Source organism: Etheostoma spectabile, unplaced genomic scaffold (assembly GCF_008692095.1).
Source record: "Etheostoma spectabile isolate EspeVRDwgs_2016 unplaced genomic scaffold, UIUC_Espe_1.0 scaffold00019302, whole genome shotgun sequence".
NCBI lineage: Eukaryota > Metazoa > Chordata > Actinopteri > Perciformes > Percidae > Etheostoma > Etheostoma spectabile.
The window spans coordinates 76,379-90,876 of NW_022604805.1; the positions used below are offsets into that span (position 1 = coordinate 76,379).

General features: G+C 42.9%; 2 protein-coding genes across 2 annotated transcripts in view; one reads left to right on the top strand and one right to left on the bottom strand.

Moving 5' to 3' along the window:
• Window positions 1–14,498, bottom strand: part of LOC116684514 (uncharacterized) — a 25,196-nt gene continuing 10,698 nt past the window's right edge. Inside the window, exon 3 of the mRNA XM_032510104.1 lies at window positions 1–398. Coding sequence (XP_032365995.1) covers window positions 4–398 — 395 coding nt within the window. The 3' untranslated portion in view covers window positions 1–3. The remainder of the gene's footprint in view (window positions 399–14,498) is intronic.
• The window catches only part of LOC116684511 (transcription factor E2F7), a 10,269-nt gene continuing 5,034 nt past the window's right edge, over window positions 9,264–14,498 (top strand). Inside the window, exons 1-9 of the mRNA XM_032510102.1 lie at window positions 9,264–9,458; window positions 10,031–10,135; window positions 10,530–10,838; window positions 11,212–11,371; window positions 11,596–11,835; window positions 12,607–12,762; window positions 12,845–12,988; window positions 13,150–13,308; window positions 13,424–13,493. Of these exons, the coding sequence (XP_032365993.1) occupies window positions 10,040–10,135; window positions 10,530–10,838; window positions 11,212–11,371; window positions 11,596–11,835; window positions 12,607–12,762; window positions 12,845–12,988; window positions 13,150–13,308; window positions 13,424–13,493 (1,334 nt within the window). The 5' untranslated portion in view covers window positions 9,264–9,458; window positions 10,031–10,039. The remainder of the gene's footprint in view (window positions 9,459–10,030; window positions 10,136–10,529; window positions 10,839–11,211; window positions 11,372–11,595; window positions 11,836–12,606; window positions 12,763–12,844; window positions 12,989–13,149; window positions 13,309–13,423; window positions 13,494–14,498) is intronic.

A 14,498-nucleotide genomic window follows, 5' to 3' on the forward strand; every position in this document is an offset into this window, starting at 1 on the left:
CCATTACTGGCACTGTATTTTGACGGGGAAAGTGACATGAGGGTGGACTTCAGACTCTCTAGAGGATCCTTCCACGGTCTGATGGCCATCCTCGGCACGGCGTGTGACCATGGCTGGGGACCCGTCATTGAGGCCCTCATCTTCTTCTTTAGGCTCGCCAGTGGTACCTCCGACCGCGTTGTAGCGAGGGCCTTTTCCACACCCCGGGCCACAAAACCAGCAGGAAGGTCCTTTCTCTTCTCCCCCAGGTCGTCCGTCTTCCAACAGAAGAGGACTTGCCTCATATTGGAGCAGGCTTTGCCTGGTTGGCCATGTCAGCAGCCTTCTGCAGAGTTGTGGGCAGCATTGATGGCTGCCACGTCCATGTGACGCCCCCAGCAGAGGACGCAGCCTGTTGCCTGAACAGAAAGATTTTTTTATTCTGTGAACCATAGGTGTGTCGGACCCTTAACTTTGATCACATAGGTACGTGTAAATTAAGTAAATGCCTTTGTGTCATTCCAAACTGCTACACTACTTGTGAAGTGAGAGAAACGGTGCTATACAAAGCAAGCACAGCATGCTGTGCGGATTGTGTGGAATGGGCCAAGGAGAAAAAAAACTTCATACTAAAACATGACAGTCAAAGATGTATTCCTTTCCAAGATGCAAGCATACAGAACTTTAGATTTGACCAAATTGATCTGTGTTACAAATGAATAGAAAACATAAAACCACACGAGCAGAACCAGACCACACTGCAGCAGCTGCTGGCATTTGGGATTCAATGTGTAGACCCGATTGAGTAAATGGGATGGGGAAAGGGACCCGGAGTTGATGATCCACTTCACTGCAATATTATTTTGAAGTCACTGAGCTCAGGCTTCACACTCTCTCCATTACCCATACGTCACACATGTGGGCAGCTGGCTGGACGACTCCATGCCAATTTGCACCAGATTGTTTTCTTGAGATATTGTTTGCATGCTGCTTCTCAGGTGAAATTAAATCACATCATGCTGTAGAAGAGAATAGAAAGCGGTATCATTCCCTCTCAAACTGAGGGGGGCATTTGATAAAGAACACCTCTCAGATATAAACAGGTTCATTTTCCAGCCATCGTTTTCATCTGTAATGATTCATATTGTTTAATTTATAATCTCATACAAAGAAAAATGAATTTAAAAATGCATCTACTGCCACGTTGGTAATAACTGTACATGTGTGCCGCTAGCCTACTGTTTGAATTGTGTGTATGTTAATGTAATTCCCGAGATTTTGGAATGCAACGCCCCTGAACATGAATTCTAACAATGTTTTTATACATCCACAGGCAATGGGCCAGGACTGTGCCTAAATAAATTCGGATGGACAGTCACATACATATCTAAATATATAGCTAAAGCTAAGGTGATTTGAAGAAAACTTTGTGGCCTATTACTATATTATTTTAAAAATATGATAATGGGACGTTTTTTTTTTTTTTTATTTATTTATCCTTTATTTAACCAGGTAATACCCATTGAGATTAAAAATCTCTTTTGCAAGGGAGACCTGGCCAAGATAGGCATACGTTAAACAAAACCATCTACAACCATCAGCTTGAAGGAATGCAGCATATAATGTGAAGATACAGTGATAACCGGATTTTAGGTGACAACACACTGAGAAACGCCCCTGCTTTGACAGACTGTGTATGTGTGTGTGTGTGTGTGTGTGTGTGTGTGTGTGTGTGTGTGTGTGTGTGTGTGTGTGATATTGGATTACAAATTAAACAGCTAAACGACATACTGATAAGAGGTACTCTATATGTGCGTTAGGCTAATGTTACGGATCCGGCCGGTCAGATCATGGAAATTTAAATTCTGTTTAATAGCGGGTGGGTGAAATTGTACACAGTTGACGGGAAGGGAAATATAATTGACGTTCTCTAAAATGTCAACATAGAGTAGCTGACGGACAGACAGCTTCACTTGTAAGTGCGTCTGGAGAGACGTTCGAGAAACAGCTGCTTAACTTCATTAGGATTATTTCAGAACCTAAAAGGTCTAGTCCTATTAGTTTAAGTTTAACTACAGGAGTTATAAATAACAATAATTAATAAAGAACTTTCCATTTCACCTAACTCATTTTTTGTGACCAAATGTTTTCATTTCAAGATTACAAACTACTACAAACAATATGCTGAGACATGATAACCTGTCCCTGGACCAATAAAAAAAAAAAAAACACAGAGGAAAGACGGGAAGGAGAGAAAGGGTTAGGGTTAGGCAACTACCTCTATCTTTGTCTGGATGCAGTTTCTGCTTATCACCTTTGTGTGGCGGTGTTGAGTTATAATTTTTAGCCTTGCTTCCCTGATAATTAAAGTCAACCATGACCAAAGAGCTATGCTGGCCATGTGACTACCTGACAGGAAACTAGTTCATTTTCTCTTCAAAAGCTAATACTGTAAATATCTCTTTCCTTGTCAAGGTGTTAAGGGTTGTTGGCACCATTTTCAGATTGGTATCTTAGGACTCAAAGCCTTCACTGGCCAATCAGAGGTGAGTATTGTGTTGTGACATCATTCAAACGCTATTAGAGACCTGTGAAGAGTCACAATTTGTTGTTGGCAAACAGCTTCAGCTGACTCCCTGACAACTTGATAAGAGCAAGTCCCAACCTGCCCGGCTCAGAGCACACCAGCTGAAATAATCTGTCTCAGTGCACGTGATATTTCAATCAACACATCATGACTTTGTCATTCAATGCTAGACTTGGTCAATTGTCCTTAGTTTGGCACTTCCATTTATTATTTATGGCATTTATTATTACATGCCATTTGTCTCATGGGGTTCAATCCCATTCCTTAAATTCAGATTGTGATTTGTTTAATTTTTCATGTATGACTGTGTTCCATTTACCTCAGAGCCCAGGCAGGGAATGATGGCACACCAGGGATGAATGAGTTGTATTTACAACTCAGATTTTATGTTGTGGGGTTAGCATTAGCCAGGTTAGCAATACCAGTTGATAACACATCATGTGGTTTTTTTATGCATACAAAAAGCTTGGCAACATGTCCACAGATAGAAGTTTGACAGGACCGTGTGTATGACACAGAAGTGCCAACGTTACCACAGATTACAAACTGTTGATGCATGGGGGCAGCCATACTGGATTTTGAACTCTGGGTACTGCGAGGTTGTCGGAGCTCGGAAATCCAAAGTCAGGGGGTGTGTTTCCCACTTTGACCTCAGAAAGACTTTTAGCCAATATGGCCAACATAAATTGACATTTGATGGGCCAATTCTGCTCTGTTTATCACGAGTTACAGTGGAACATTCCTCTTCTGCCGTATTACTGAAATGAATCTGATATTGCTACTGAACAAAACAACTTGTTTGGAATGTTTTTTCTGCATCAGTTTGATCCAATTAAAATGTAAGGATGTATTCACATCCATGTGAAATATGTTTTAAAAGAATTGATGGGACAAATTTAGCATTGGGAAGTTTTTCTTGTATACTTGGAATTACATCGCTCTTGTTCTCAAATATCTTTAATAAAAAGTGAAGTTCAATATTTACCCATCAAATTTTAACAGCGGCTTTAAGTTCTCATGTACTATTACAATAACAGCCACTGATGACAGGTGTGCTGCTGCCACATCCTGGTCCTAAGCAAACATGCACACACCTGCTCTGCTTTTACGAAGCACCTCATTAAAGGCACCATTTGGACGGGGGGGCACCATAAGTTGGGGTTTGATGATGAGGGGATGCTTACCTGCGGTAGTTCAAAGGAACAACAGGTGCGGTGGGAAATACAGTGAGGGACCGTCCACAAGTCACTACATTTTCTTTGCATTTTATAAGATTATTTTGTTAGACCTCTTAATGTAGGATGATGCCCCTGCATTAATTACCTACCTAATTACTTGTACTTTGATTTTGTTTTGATCGGACTAATGTACTTTTTCTTCGAGATGCAGGCCTTCTGCTTTCAGCCTGAGACCACAGCAAATATTTAAAAACGTCCAAAAAGACTGACAGACTTTAGAACTGTTGCAAACCATGTAAAACCTGAAACTGATTTATGTAACTTTTAACAGATCAAAAAGAATCAACAAAATCTGTCAAATGAGTCATAACAAGAATATGTGACAGGAAAGATGCACTGTGTAAGGGGCACCCCACACCTATGAAGCTAAGTTCAGACTGTGTCCGAAGCATTTGCTAAATGCCAGTGTCAGCTTGTTTAATATGTCTGCACTGAGCTCATGGTGAGTCAGAACACTTCTCCAGGGGAGCAGTTTGACAAAAAGGTCAGTTTGCAATACAGAGGCAAGAAAAACTACATCATCTGTGTTGGAGTCATCAAAGTTCAGAGGGAAGTGAGAAGGGCAGGGAAAGAGAGGCAGGTGGAGAGAGAAAGCAGCAAAGGCCGAATTTAGCAAGACGCAGCTTTGAGCATTCAAGGAAATGTGTGCCCTTCATTGACCTGATATATCATTCTGATGATGAAAGCATTCCCAAACTACACTCGTGTCCAGTCTATAGACCCAATCACAACGTTTGTTTACGATAACTGCCAGGTAAAAAATAATCCTGCATTCGGTAAAAAGGAGCTGAGCAAATGGGGGCGAGGACCAACTGGAGATGCTCTCATCTCATTCATCTAAAATGCATGTTTGATGGTGTCATATCTTAAAACTTTCATTGACTTTAGGTCGGAGAACTAAAGTACCTGTTGGACCACAGACAAAAAAAAATGACACCACCCAAACTAGCAATCAGTCTGACAGGCAGTGAGATGTTGCTGTTAACGTTAGATTTGGTTTAACAAAGACGCTAGCAAAGCACCACAGTACAGAAAATAAGCTGCCCATCTACTGAAATGAACTGCCATGTGTGTACCTGGGAGGGATTTTTATGTTAGCGCAAAGTCAGAGTGATTCACTCCGTCCTGTTGGCTGTTTTAGTCAGTTACATTTATCATTTCAATTCAATTCAATTTTATTTACAGTATCAATTCATAACAAGAGTTATCTCAAGACACTTTACAGATAGACCACACTCCGGAATTTACAAGGACCCAACAGTTCTAGTAATTTCCCAGAATGCCTTGCATCAATAGAGCCTAGGGAACATGCCTGGACTTGATGCTTTAGGCTGGGGGTAGCCCACTCAAGATAACATCAACAGTGGGAGTTAGCACACAAACAAGTCAAGCAGGGATGGCTAAAACATTCAGTTAGGAATCAAAATCTTGGCCGGACAATATTTTAGATTTGCTCAGGCTTAATTTTCACTGTTCTGATTTTAAACTTTGTCCTAATTCTGGCTCAAAAATCTGCCGTTTCAAATTAGGATATGCACGACACATACACACTAAAAACTCCGGGGTGTATTTTATTGAGTTATTATATTATCATGGCAACATAGTTCATAATATGAACAATCCCTTGTGTGTTGTGTACGTTATGATAAAACAGTATTTGTAGAAGAATTAAAGTGACACACCCTCTAAACATGAATCAACTAAGAAATAAGTTTATATTACAAACTTGTCCCTATAACATACACATCAGTCTGCCATAAATTTAGAAGAGGAAGAAGACACACCTCCTTTCCCCTCCCCCCATTGTCTTTTTTCTAATATTGTTATTACAGTGTGACCTAAAATAAATAGGTCCAAGAGTCTATTTGTATTATATAGATTTTAATTCAATGCAATAAAAATGTAAAAGTGCTTAAAGTGTGTAATATAACAAAAATATATTACACACACAATAAGATAGGTTATTTTTCACCCAACTTCTGGGTTAAAAAGGGAACAACCAACTTCAGGGTAACATGGTGGTCCAATGGTAAGCACTGTGGTCTTGCAGCAAGAAGGTTCTGGGTTTGAATCCAGAAAAGGGATTGTGTTATTTTAACTCAACATTTGGGTCATGTATTTAACCCAAAAGTTTAAATCCAGTTTTCTGGGTTGAAATAACCCAGAAATTAGTTGGTCCCTTTTTAGCCCAGAAGTTGGGTCAAAAATAACCCATTTTGGACCCATAATGGGTCAAAAAAGAGTTTAGTGTGTAGGCTAGCCTACCTTTATCAGAGAATCAGTGCCCGTTAAAATAGTTTTTATGTCGTAGTAGAAGTAGAAGTAGTTTTGAGGTTCAACACTTGTACATGCTTGTTTTAAGAACAGCCCACAGAACATCTGCCCATTGTCAGACTGAGCTTTGAAGGAGCAAAGAGCTGTCATAACAGAGCAATAAGAGCTTCACCAGCTCAAAACAAAAGTTAAAATGTCCTACTTTTTGAAATGTAAACCAGAAAGAGCATCCATGTCAAGTCCATACTCTGGAAAACAACCAAATCTGTAACATGTCATTCATCTAGGAGAGATCTTTTGATTGTGGCTGGTAAACCTCTTGATGTTGTTAGTTTGGGACCCCGGCTTCTTATTAGATACAAACTCAAACAATGTCGTTTGAATGGGGAGAGTGATGACAAGCCTTGTGAGCTTAAAGCAGAAAATCAATACTCAGCAGCTGATGTAGCCCTAAACAGTGTTTCACAAGTGTTGTCAGCCAGAGCTGCCATCTCCAACTCAATATTCCACAAATGAGAAGTCACTGGTTGGTTTTTAAAGCTGCCAGATGTGGAAAGGTTTTAGGGTGCTGAGCTGGGCTGAGAATAAGCTCATCACAAGTCTAGTCTTGGAACCTTAATTAGAGGAAAGTCGGGACCTGATGGGTCCCAGCCAGAGTTTGCCGGGATTGTCTTTTTTCTTTTTTTATAACTTTTGGACATTTTCACTTGAGAGCAAAGCAGTCAGTTGGGTCATCAATATGTCCAGGTTTTTTTTGTTGTTTTTTTATAAATCAGACATAAGTGGCAACCCTAGTCCCAGCCCCCATGCTGGAACATTCACACAACCTTTTTAAAACTACGTTTTACCACTTGTAGTAAAAAAGAATGGATCCAGTTCTCCATGCTTGTAGTCTGATGTGTAGGCCTAATAGTAGTTCGGGACTGACTGAGTCTTTATCAAACGGATCACTTGTTGCACTCCTGGCCTGAACGTCTCCCTCCTTCCCTGGCCCACATTTGAATAGCGTTTGGCGGCAGATTTAGAGTATTGGGGCTGCTCCTCTAACGGCCTATTTGCATGCAGGGCGGGACCCTGTCTGCTAAAAAGGGAGTTTTCTCCACCACAGCTTTTCGCGCGGTGGCACAGGTAATATTAGCGCCACTGATTTCACCCCCCCCCCCCCCCATCTGTCTGTTTCAACCGCAGGGCTAATTACAGCCAGACAAAAGCCTGGCTGATTAGGTTAGGGGTATGAATAATGGCTGTCTTGGTGCGGGGCTTCACTACTTGACGCCGCTATCCGTTGGAGAAGCGGGGGGGGAGGACCTCTCAGCTGGAAGTCAAAGATCGTCTATAAATACGACGAAACACTCGTTTGCAACAGAAACAAAATCAAACAACAAAACTCCGACCAGACGTCATTAGTATTAATATAGCTATGCTGTTTCTAATAATAGTGGGTTTTTCACGTTATTCACAAGCATACATTTGTTTTCACTCATCTAAAAGTAAATATGAATCACAGTAGTAGATAGATAGATAGATAGATAGATAGATAGATGTTTATTGATCCCAAGAAAAATGGGAAATTCCGGTGTTACAGCAGCAAAAACAGTCACAAAGTACAAAATATAAATATAAATGAAATACTAGGAAAAATATACATACATACAATATACATGAAATAATAATACGAATAAAGTAAAAATAACAAATATTTGAATATGTACAGGATGGGGGAACAAAAATGTGCAAATGCTTAAATAATATGCTAAAATGTAAATGTAAATAAACCAAATGACCAGGTTGCATTAGTGCAGTAGTGTGGTGTCCAAAAGTCTCATCTAGCAGCCAGTGATGACGTGTTAAAGAGTGTTATTGTTTGTGGAATGAATGATTTCCTGTAGCGGTCCGTGCGGCATCGAAGCTGTCGGAGCCTCTTAGAGAAGCTGCTCCTCTGGTGGACCAGTGGGGGGTGGAGAGGGTGGAGCTGCTCCTCTGGTGGACCAGTGTGGGGTGGAGAGGGTGGAGCTGCTCCTCTGGTGGACCAGTGTGGGGTGGAGAGGGTGGAGCTGCTCCTCTGGTGGACCAGTGTGGGGGGGAGAGGGTGGAGCTGCTCCTCTGGTGGACCAGTGTGGGGTGGAGAGGGTGGAGCTGCTCCTCTGGTGGACCAGTGTGGGGTGGAGAGGGTGGAGCTGCTCCTCTGGTGGACCAGTGTGGGGTGGAGAGGGTGGAGCTGCTCCTCTGGTGGACCAGTGGGGGGTGGAGAGGGTGGAGCTGCTCCTCTGTTGGACCAGTGTGGGGTGGAGAGGGTGGGGGGGTTCTTTATGATAGATAACAGTTTGTTCAGTGACCTCCTCTCCACCACAGCTCCATCGTGTCCTGTTTGCAGCCGATCACGGAGCCAGCCTTCCTGATCAGTTTGTTCAGTCTGTTTTTATCGCTGGCTCCGATGCTGCTGCCCCCCCCATCCCCCCAGCAGATGGCGGAGGAGAACAGAGCGCTGGCCACAACAGACTGGTAGAAGATCTCCAACATCCTGCTGCACACGTTGAAGGATCTCAGCTTCCTCAGGAAATAGAGTCTGCTCATCCCCTTCTTGTAAACAGCAGTGCTGTTGGTCTTCCAGTTCAGCCTGCTGTCGATGTTGACACCCAGGTATCTGTACTCCTCCACCATGTCCACGTCACCTCCCAGGATGCAAAGGGGCTGCGGAGCCGTTCCCTTCCTCCTGAAGTCGATCACCATCTCTCTGGTCTTATCCACGTTCAGCAGCAGGTGGTTCTTACCAGACCACTCCACAAATTGAATAGTAATTGAAATGTCTGCATTTGTTAAACTGTTTGCGTAATTCTATGATCTGTCATATTCTATATGATCTTTCTTGCGTACATTTTAACTCCTGATATTATAATTATTAATTAAATTTGTCAGTTGGTCCAAATAAACTGATCCTGCAGCCTTTTGTGGTGACGTAGGCCCACTGGGAAATAGTAGCAGAGTGAGACCTCACTTCTTTTTTTACTCCCCTTGGACACAGCGCGCCGGTTGCCCCGCCAACACAACTATGGAGGCGTGGTCCTTGTCCATTCCCATTGGTCGAAGCTGATGCACGTTTCCGAGCACAACAACGCTGACTGGCTGGAGATGAATGACGCACGTATTCACCTGGGCGCTGATTGGCTGAAGTGAACCAGCGCCAGAAAACAAGCTTGAGCGGGTGATGCTGGAGTCCCCACAGGACAGGCCAGTTTCCGCTAACCGGACGGGAGTCGGAGGACAGTAGGAGAGGGAAATTAGCTGCTATGTTCGTCTGAAGAAACTACGCTCTGACAAGTCTGTACACCTGAGCCACGTTGGATTCTTTCTTTCTTTCATTGATTGAGCAGCTGAGAAAGGTGAGCAGGAGGTTTTCCCTCCATGTTTCCTTCTGGCTGTAACACTAGCTGCGGTACGGTGTGCTGGTCAGCTGACCGTGTAATGTTAGAGAAGTAAGTTAACGTTAGCTAATTAAAGTCAAAGCAGCCTTGAGCACCATAAAGAAATCACAGTAATATAGTTATTCACAAGCTCTGCCTCCCCTACATGAATGACTGATTTGATTGAACTGACCCTCTTTCTTATTGAGACTGTTAAGGCTAGCTACATCTTATGTTACAACGTAGACTCGGCTTCAACGGACTTTATGAATGTAACGTAGTACTGTACTCAGCTCCCGACTTTATCAGCTCCAGTGGGTTTAAGTCATACTAGCAGTACACCTCGGGGCTGGTGGGCACTTTAGAGCCGCTAGCCTGCTAAGCTAATTAGCTGGTATTCTTTGCGCCAAATTCCGCTGACCACTCTTCAGTTTTCTGTCACGTCACTAGTTGGAAATTCCTTAACGTTAGCATTCACCCCGCGACGATATTAGTCGTGTTAACCATTTGTGATTTTCTATATCCATCTGAACCTTGTTTTTGGACAGCAGTTTTCCCAGATGGAAGTTGAGTGTCTAACACTGAAAGACCTCACAAGTCCCAGGAAGGGGGTCCCGGTGGAGCCGGAGGAGGATGGGGGCCAAAGTGAACAAAAGGTAAGGTGGGCCATGCCTGGTCTAAGGTGGGGTGTAATCCGGGAGAGCTAGGAATCAGGCTAATCACAGACAGATGGAGTGATGTGGTGGCATCTATCAGGGGGATAAGGTTACGAGATATGGGCTAGGCTAGGGGGGCCTGTGGATTTAGACACCTAGGTTTCCATGAGAGAAAGTGGGAATGCATTTTTGGGATTGGAGGGAATAAAAACGCCAAATAAGGCCTTGTAGTGTTTAATTTATATAAAATCCATGGATGAAGATTTGGGTTTGTACAGGAGCAGGGGAAATATTAGAATGCTCCATTCTGCAAAAAAAAAAAAAAAAAGACCAATGTTGGAAATTCCTACAGTTTGAAACCTTAAAACATTTATAACAATTGTCTACATTATAGGAAAACATCTGCACAGAAAAGAAAAGATCCACGCCACTTAAGTCTGCAGAGTCCACCATCCCTGCTTTGCTGATAAACAGAAAGGGTCCCACCCCTGACCTGGCCCACATCACCCCCATCAAACACACCCCCCTGGCCGAGCCCTGGACGCCCACGGCCAATCTGAAGATGCTGATCAGTGCCGCGAGCCCAGACATCCGGGACAGAGAGATGAAAAAGGTGCTGTTCAGACCCATAGAGAATGAGAAGGACCAGCCAGGAAGTCCAGACACTGTGGCAGAGGACACTGAGGCGGAGGACTCTGGTCAGGTATGTGAATTTGGAGATTTTAGCACCTGTCAAAGAGGCTAAGAGATAAAGTATATAACCAAAAACAGGCTCTAAAATGTCCTATTCTTTATGACCATCTCTATGACAGTTATTGCTTATTACTCTGATTAGGGAAATGCTCTCAGAGAAACAGAATTTCCACAGTCTTTAAACCACTTTTCCTTACTACGCTAACTTTAGCAGCTGAACTGTTAAGATAAGGCCTTTTCAAAAGCACAGTCACTCACTTATGCCTAATAGAAAAAGCCATATTGTATGTACAGGAAGTGAGTTTTTTTTTAAATGATTATTTCTTAAATACAACGTGTGATGTTTTTTTTCAATCATTTATCACCATGTATTTATCTGCCAGTTTGAAGCTGTGGAGGAAGAGGAAGACGCCGACAAAAAGCCTAGCAGGAAGCAGAAGAGTCTGGGTCTGCTGTGCCACAAGTTCCTGGCACTCTACCCTGATTACCCCCCGCTACACAGCCCCATCTGGATCTCTCTGGATGAGGTGGCGACCAATCTTGGTAAGGGGGAGGGGGGCATCTGATGAGCATTATGAAGTTTTTATTGTATTGGATTTCGAGATGGTTTCCATGGAGACTTTTTTTTTTTCCAAACAAAAACCTCTGCATTTGAAGCAAGGCTCTTTTTTTTATAACTTTCAATCATGAGACTGACCATATGGTGAGTTTGTATGAAAATGTTAAGGTATATATTTTTTCCTCTACTCTCACACTGAAATTGTCAGGAGTGGAGCGGCGGCGTATCTACGACATTGTCAACGTGCTGGAGTCTCTCATGATTGTGGGTCGGATAGCCAAAAACAGCTACACCTGGTACGGGCGGCGGCGGCTGGAGGCAACGCTGGAGGATCTGCAGCGGAGGGGGCGGCAGCAGGGCTACCACCTCCACATGGAGCTGCCCACCGAAGCCAGGGAGGCTGCACCGGGGCGCAAGGACGATGGAGCAGAGGGAGACGCTAGCAACTGTAATGAACTTACTTTATTTATTCGTAGAATTGAAGTTTCTCATGCCTTTTACTCAAGGGATTCTGGAAAACCATGTCCTACCTTAGCTAACTGCCTCATTTTCTTCTTCTAGCACCTTTGCATGTCTTCACCATTAGCTGCTTTTGAAGTGGGGTTGCATTAGGTTTTTCTCTATAGTCAGAGTATTAACTATAGTAGATGGAGGTCGGCACGCCCCCAGTTTGGAGAAGTGGACTGGAGTACCAGTACAGAAGTTAAGCAATGTCCTGCTGTGGACGGGGGCAACAGCTCAATGTATTTTCACCACCTACCTTACATGTAAAAATGTAAGTGTAGATCTAATCTTAAGAGCAGCTTCCACCACATTAACACTACCGCTGAAAGTCATTCCCTTCAAACCCAAAGGATTGAATACAAGCCTGGTTTCCATGGTGAGCCTCTTATTAAGAGGGCGTATGTGGTGACTTGGCAGTGGCAGGATAATAATAGCACTCTTGACAAAGACTAGGTACATGGTGTCCATTTATTGGTTAATGTCCGCCAGTTTTGTTGTGACTGCCAAGCAACACTTACAGCTGAAATGGTGTCATTAAGGCATCAACTGCACATTTAAGCATGTATAATCTCATAATTCATGATCACATTGTTCCTTGCTGCTGCACAACAACCCAATTTTTACTGTTGCCTATTAAAAGGTTCTCTTAATTAATATGCAGAGTTCTGTGACTGCAGTAGTCTGACATTCTCGAATGTTTCTATGTTATTTTCAGCTGGTGGCAACAGGAAAGACAAATCCCTGCGCATCATGAGCCAGAAGTTTGTCATGCTTTTCCTGGTGTCCAAAACTCAGACCGTAACTCTGGACGCAGCAGCAAAGATCCTCATTGAGGAGAGTCAGGACTCATCCAGTCACAGCAAGTACAAAAGTAAGAAAGAAACAGAGTATGTCCTGCTGTAACACAAAATCCCATGTCTTTATCAAACTTAACGTTACCCCTGTACCTTCAGCTAAGGTGCGCCGACTATACGACATCGCAAATGTGCTGACCAGCCTGGGCCTCATAAAGAAGGTCCATGTCCGGGAGGAGAGGGGCAGGAAGCCAGCTTTCAAGTGGCATGGCCCTGTTGAATTCAAAAACTCTGGAAATGCTGGTAAGAATTAAAGAGAAATCTAAAACAGTTCTGAAATTGCAAAGGACACTTTTTACAAGATATCTGGTGACAAAACAAATGGCAGCTTTATTTCTAACAAACTGCATTTTTCATTAATGCCCTCATGCCAACTCAATCTTTATCCACTTCAGTATTCTCAGCTGGAGGAAATACTTTGAATGTGTCCGCTGTCACTCTGCCCGAGGACTTTAGAAAAGCCAAGATGGCACGGCACGCCTCGTTCAACATTGCACCTAATTCTGTGGCCATACAGCGGCTGGTCAACTCTGCACCCAGCAGTCCACGACGAGACCTTATGGGTACGACATTTTATTTTTTTATTCTCTACCACTGTTTAGTCAGTCCACCAAAAGTTTATTCTAGTAGAATGGTTTTATATTGTTTGATAAATTGCAGCGTCCCCTCCCTTTGCAGGTCAGCTTAACCAGCCTGTGGATTTCTCCAAAGAGACTACAAGCCACCTGCAGTTTGGAAACAGCACTAAGTGAGCAAAGCACACGCACACACACACGCACACACACACACACACACACACACACACACACACACACGCACACACACTCTTTTTGCTAACCTTTGCAGGTAATCTATATTCAGCTGCCTGTGACAAGGACAAAGAGTCTTGTAGGTGTTAGAAGCTAAAGATAAAAGTTAATATTAGGAGCTGTTCCAATCTCTAACTTAAGTCTGCTTTCAGATTGAGGCTGCACAATTGCATCTGAATGGATAAACTCAGTCTTTACTGCCACATTAGGCATTTAAATCTATAACAAGCCTAGTTATAAGATGTCGAGGCTTTCATTCACGGAAGGGGTCTCTCATACAGAATATTTCACACACTTCTTTCTCGCCAATATCCTCGAGCCGGGCCCTTGATCAAGCATTTGAGTTTTTTTAATCATTACGTTTTTAGCCTAATTGGTTATGCCTCTCCAGCTTCTCTCGTAGCTCTGGAGGTAGGCTATGTCCTGCACATGAATGTGAGGTTAACTGGGCTAAATCGTGTCTCCCTCATCTGTAGCACTGTCTTCAATAATTGTGCAACCAGGCCAGAATGTTTCAGATATCTCACGAGTCCTTTAGCAACAGATATGGTCTCTCCTATGTCCGGCGCATTGTTGGTCAGCGCATCGGCGTGCACACCACGGCGAAGGACACTATTATTTAGGCGATAGAGACAAGAAAGTCTTCTGTATGGTTGCAGGGCTTTGATTATGTTGCTGCCTTAATCTGTCACCCACGCTATTCGGCTGAATATATATATATATATATATATATATATATATATATATATATATATATATATTAATGGTTCTTCATCCTTTCCATTCTAAATAAACACGCAGTTTAAATGCTTTGTCCTTGTTGCATTAGTCATTAAGATCATTCTAAACAGATTTCTGTATTTCAAACAATTCAGACTTGTAGTTGAACGTCAGTTATAACGACCCACGTATTTGAAAAAATTGTTGGATTTAAATCAAGCTCA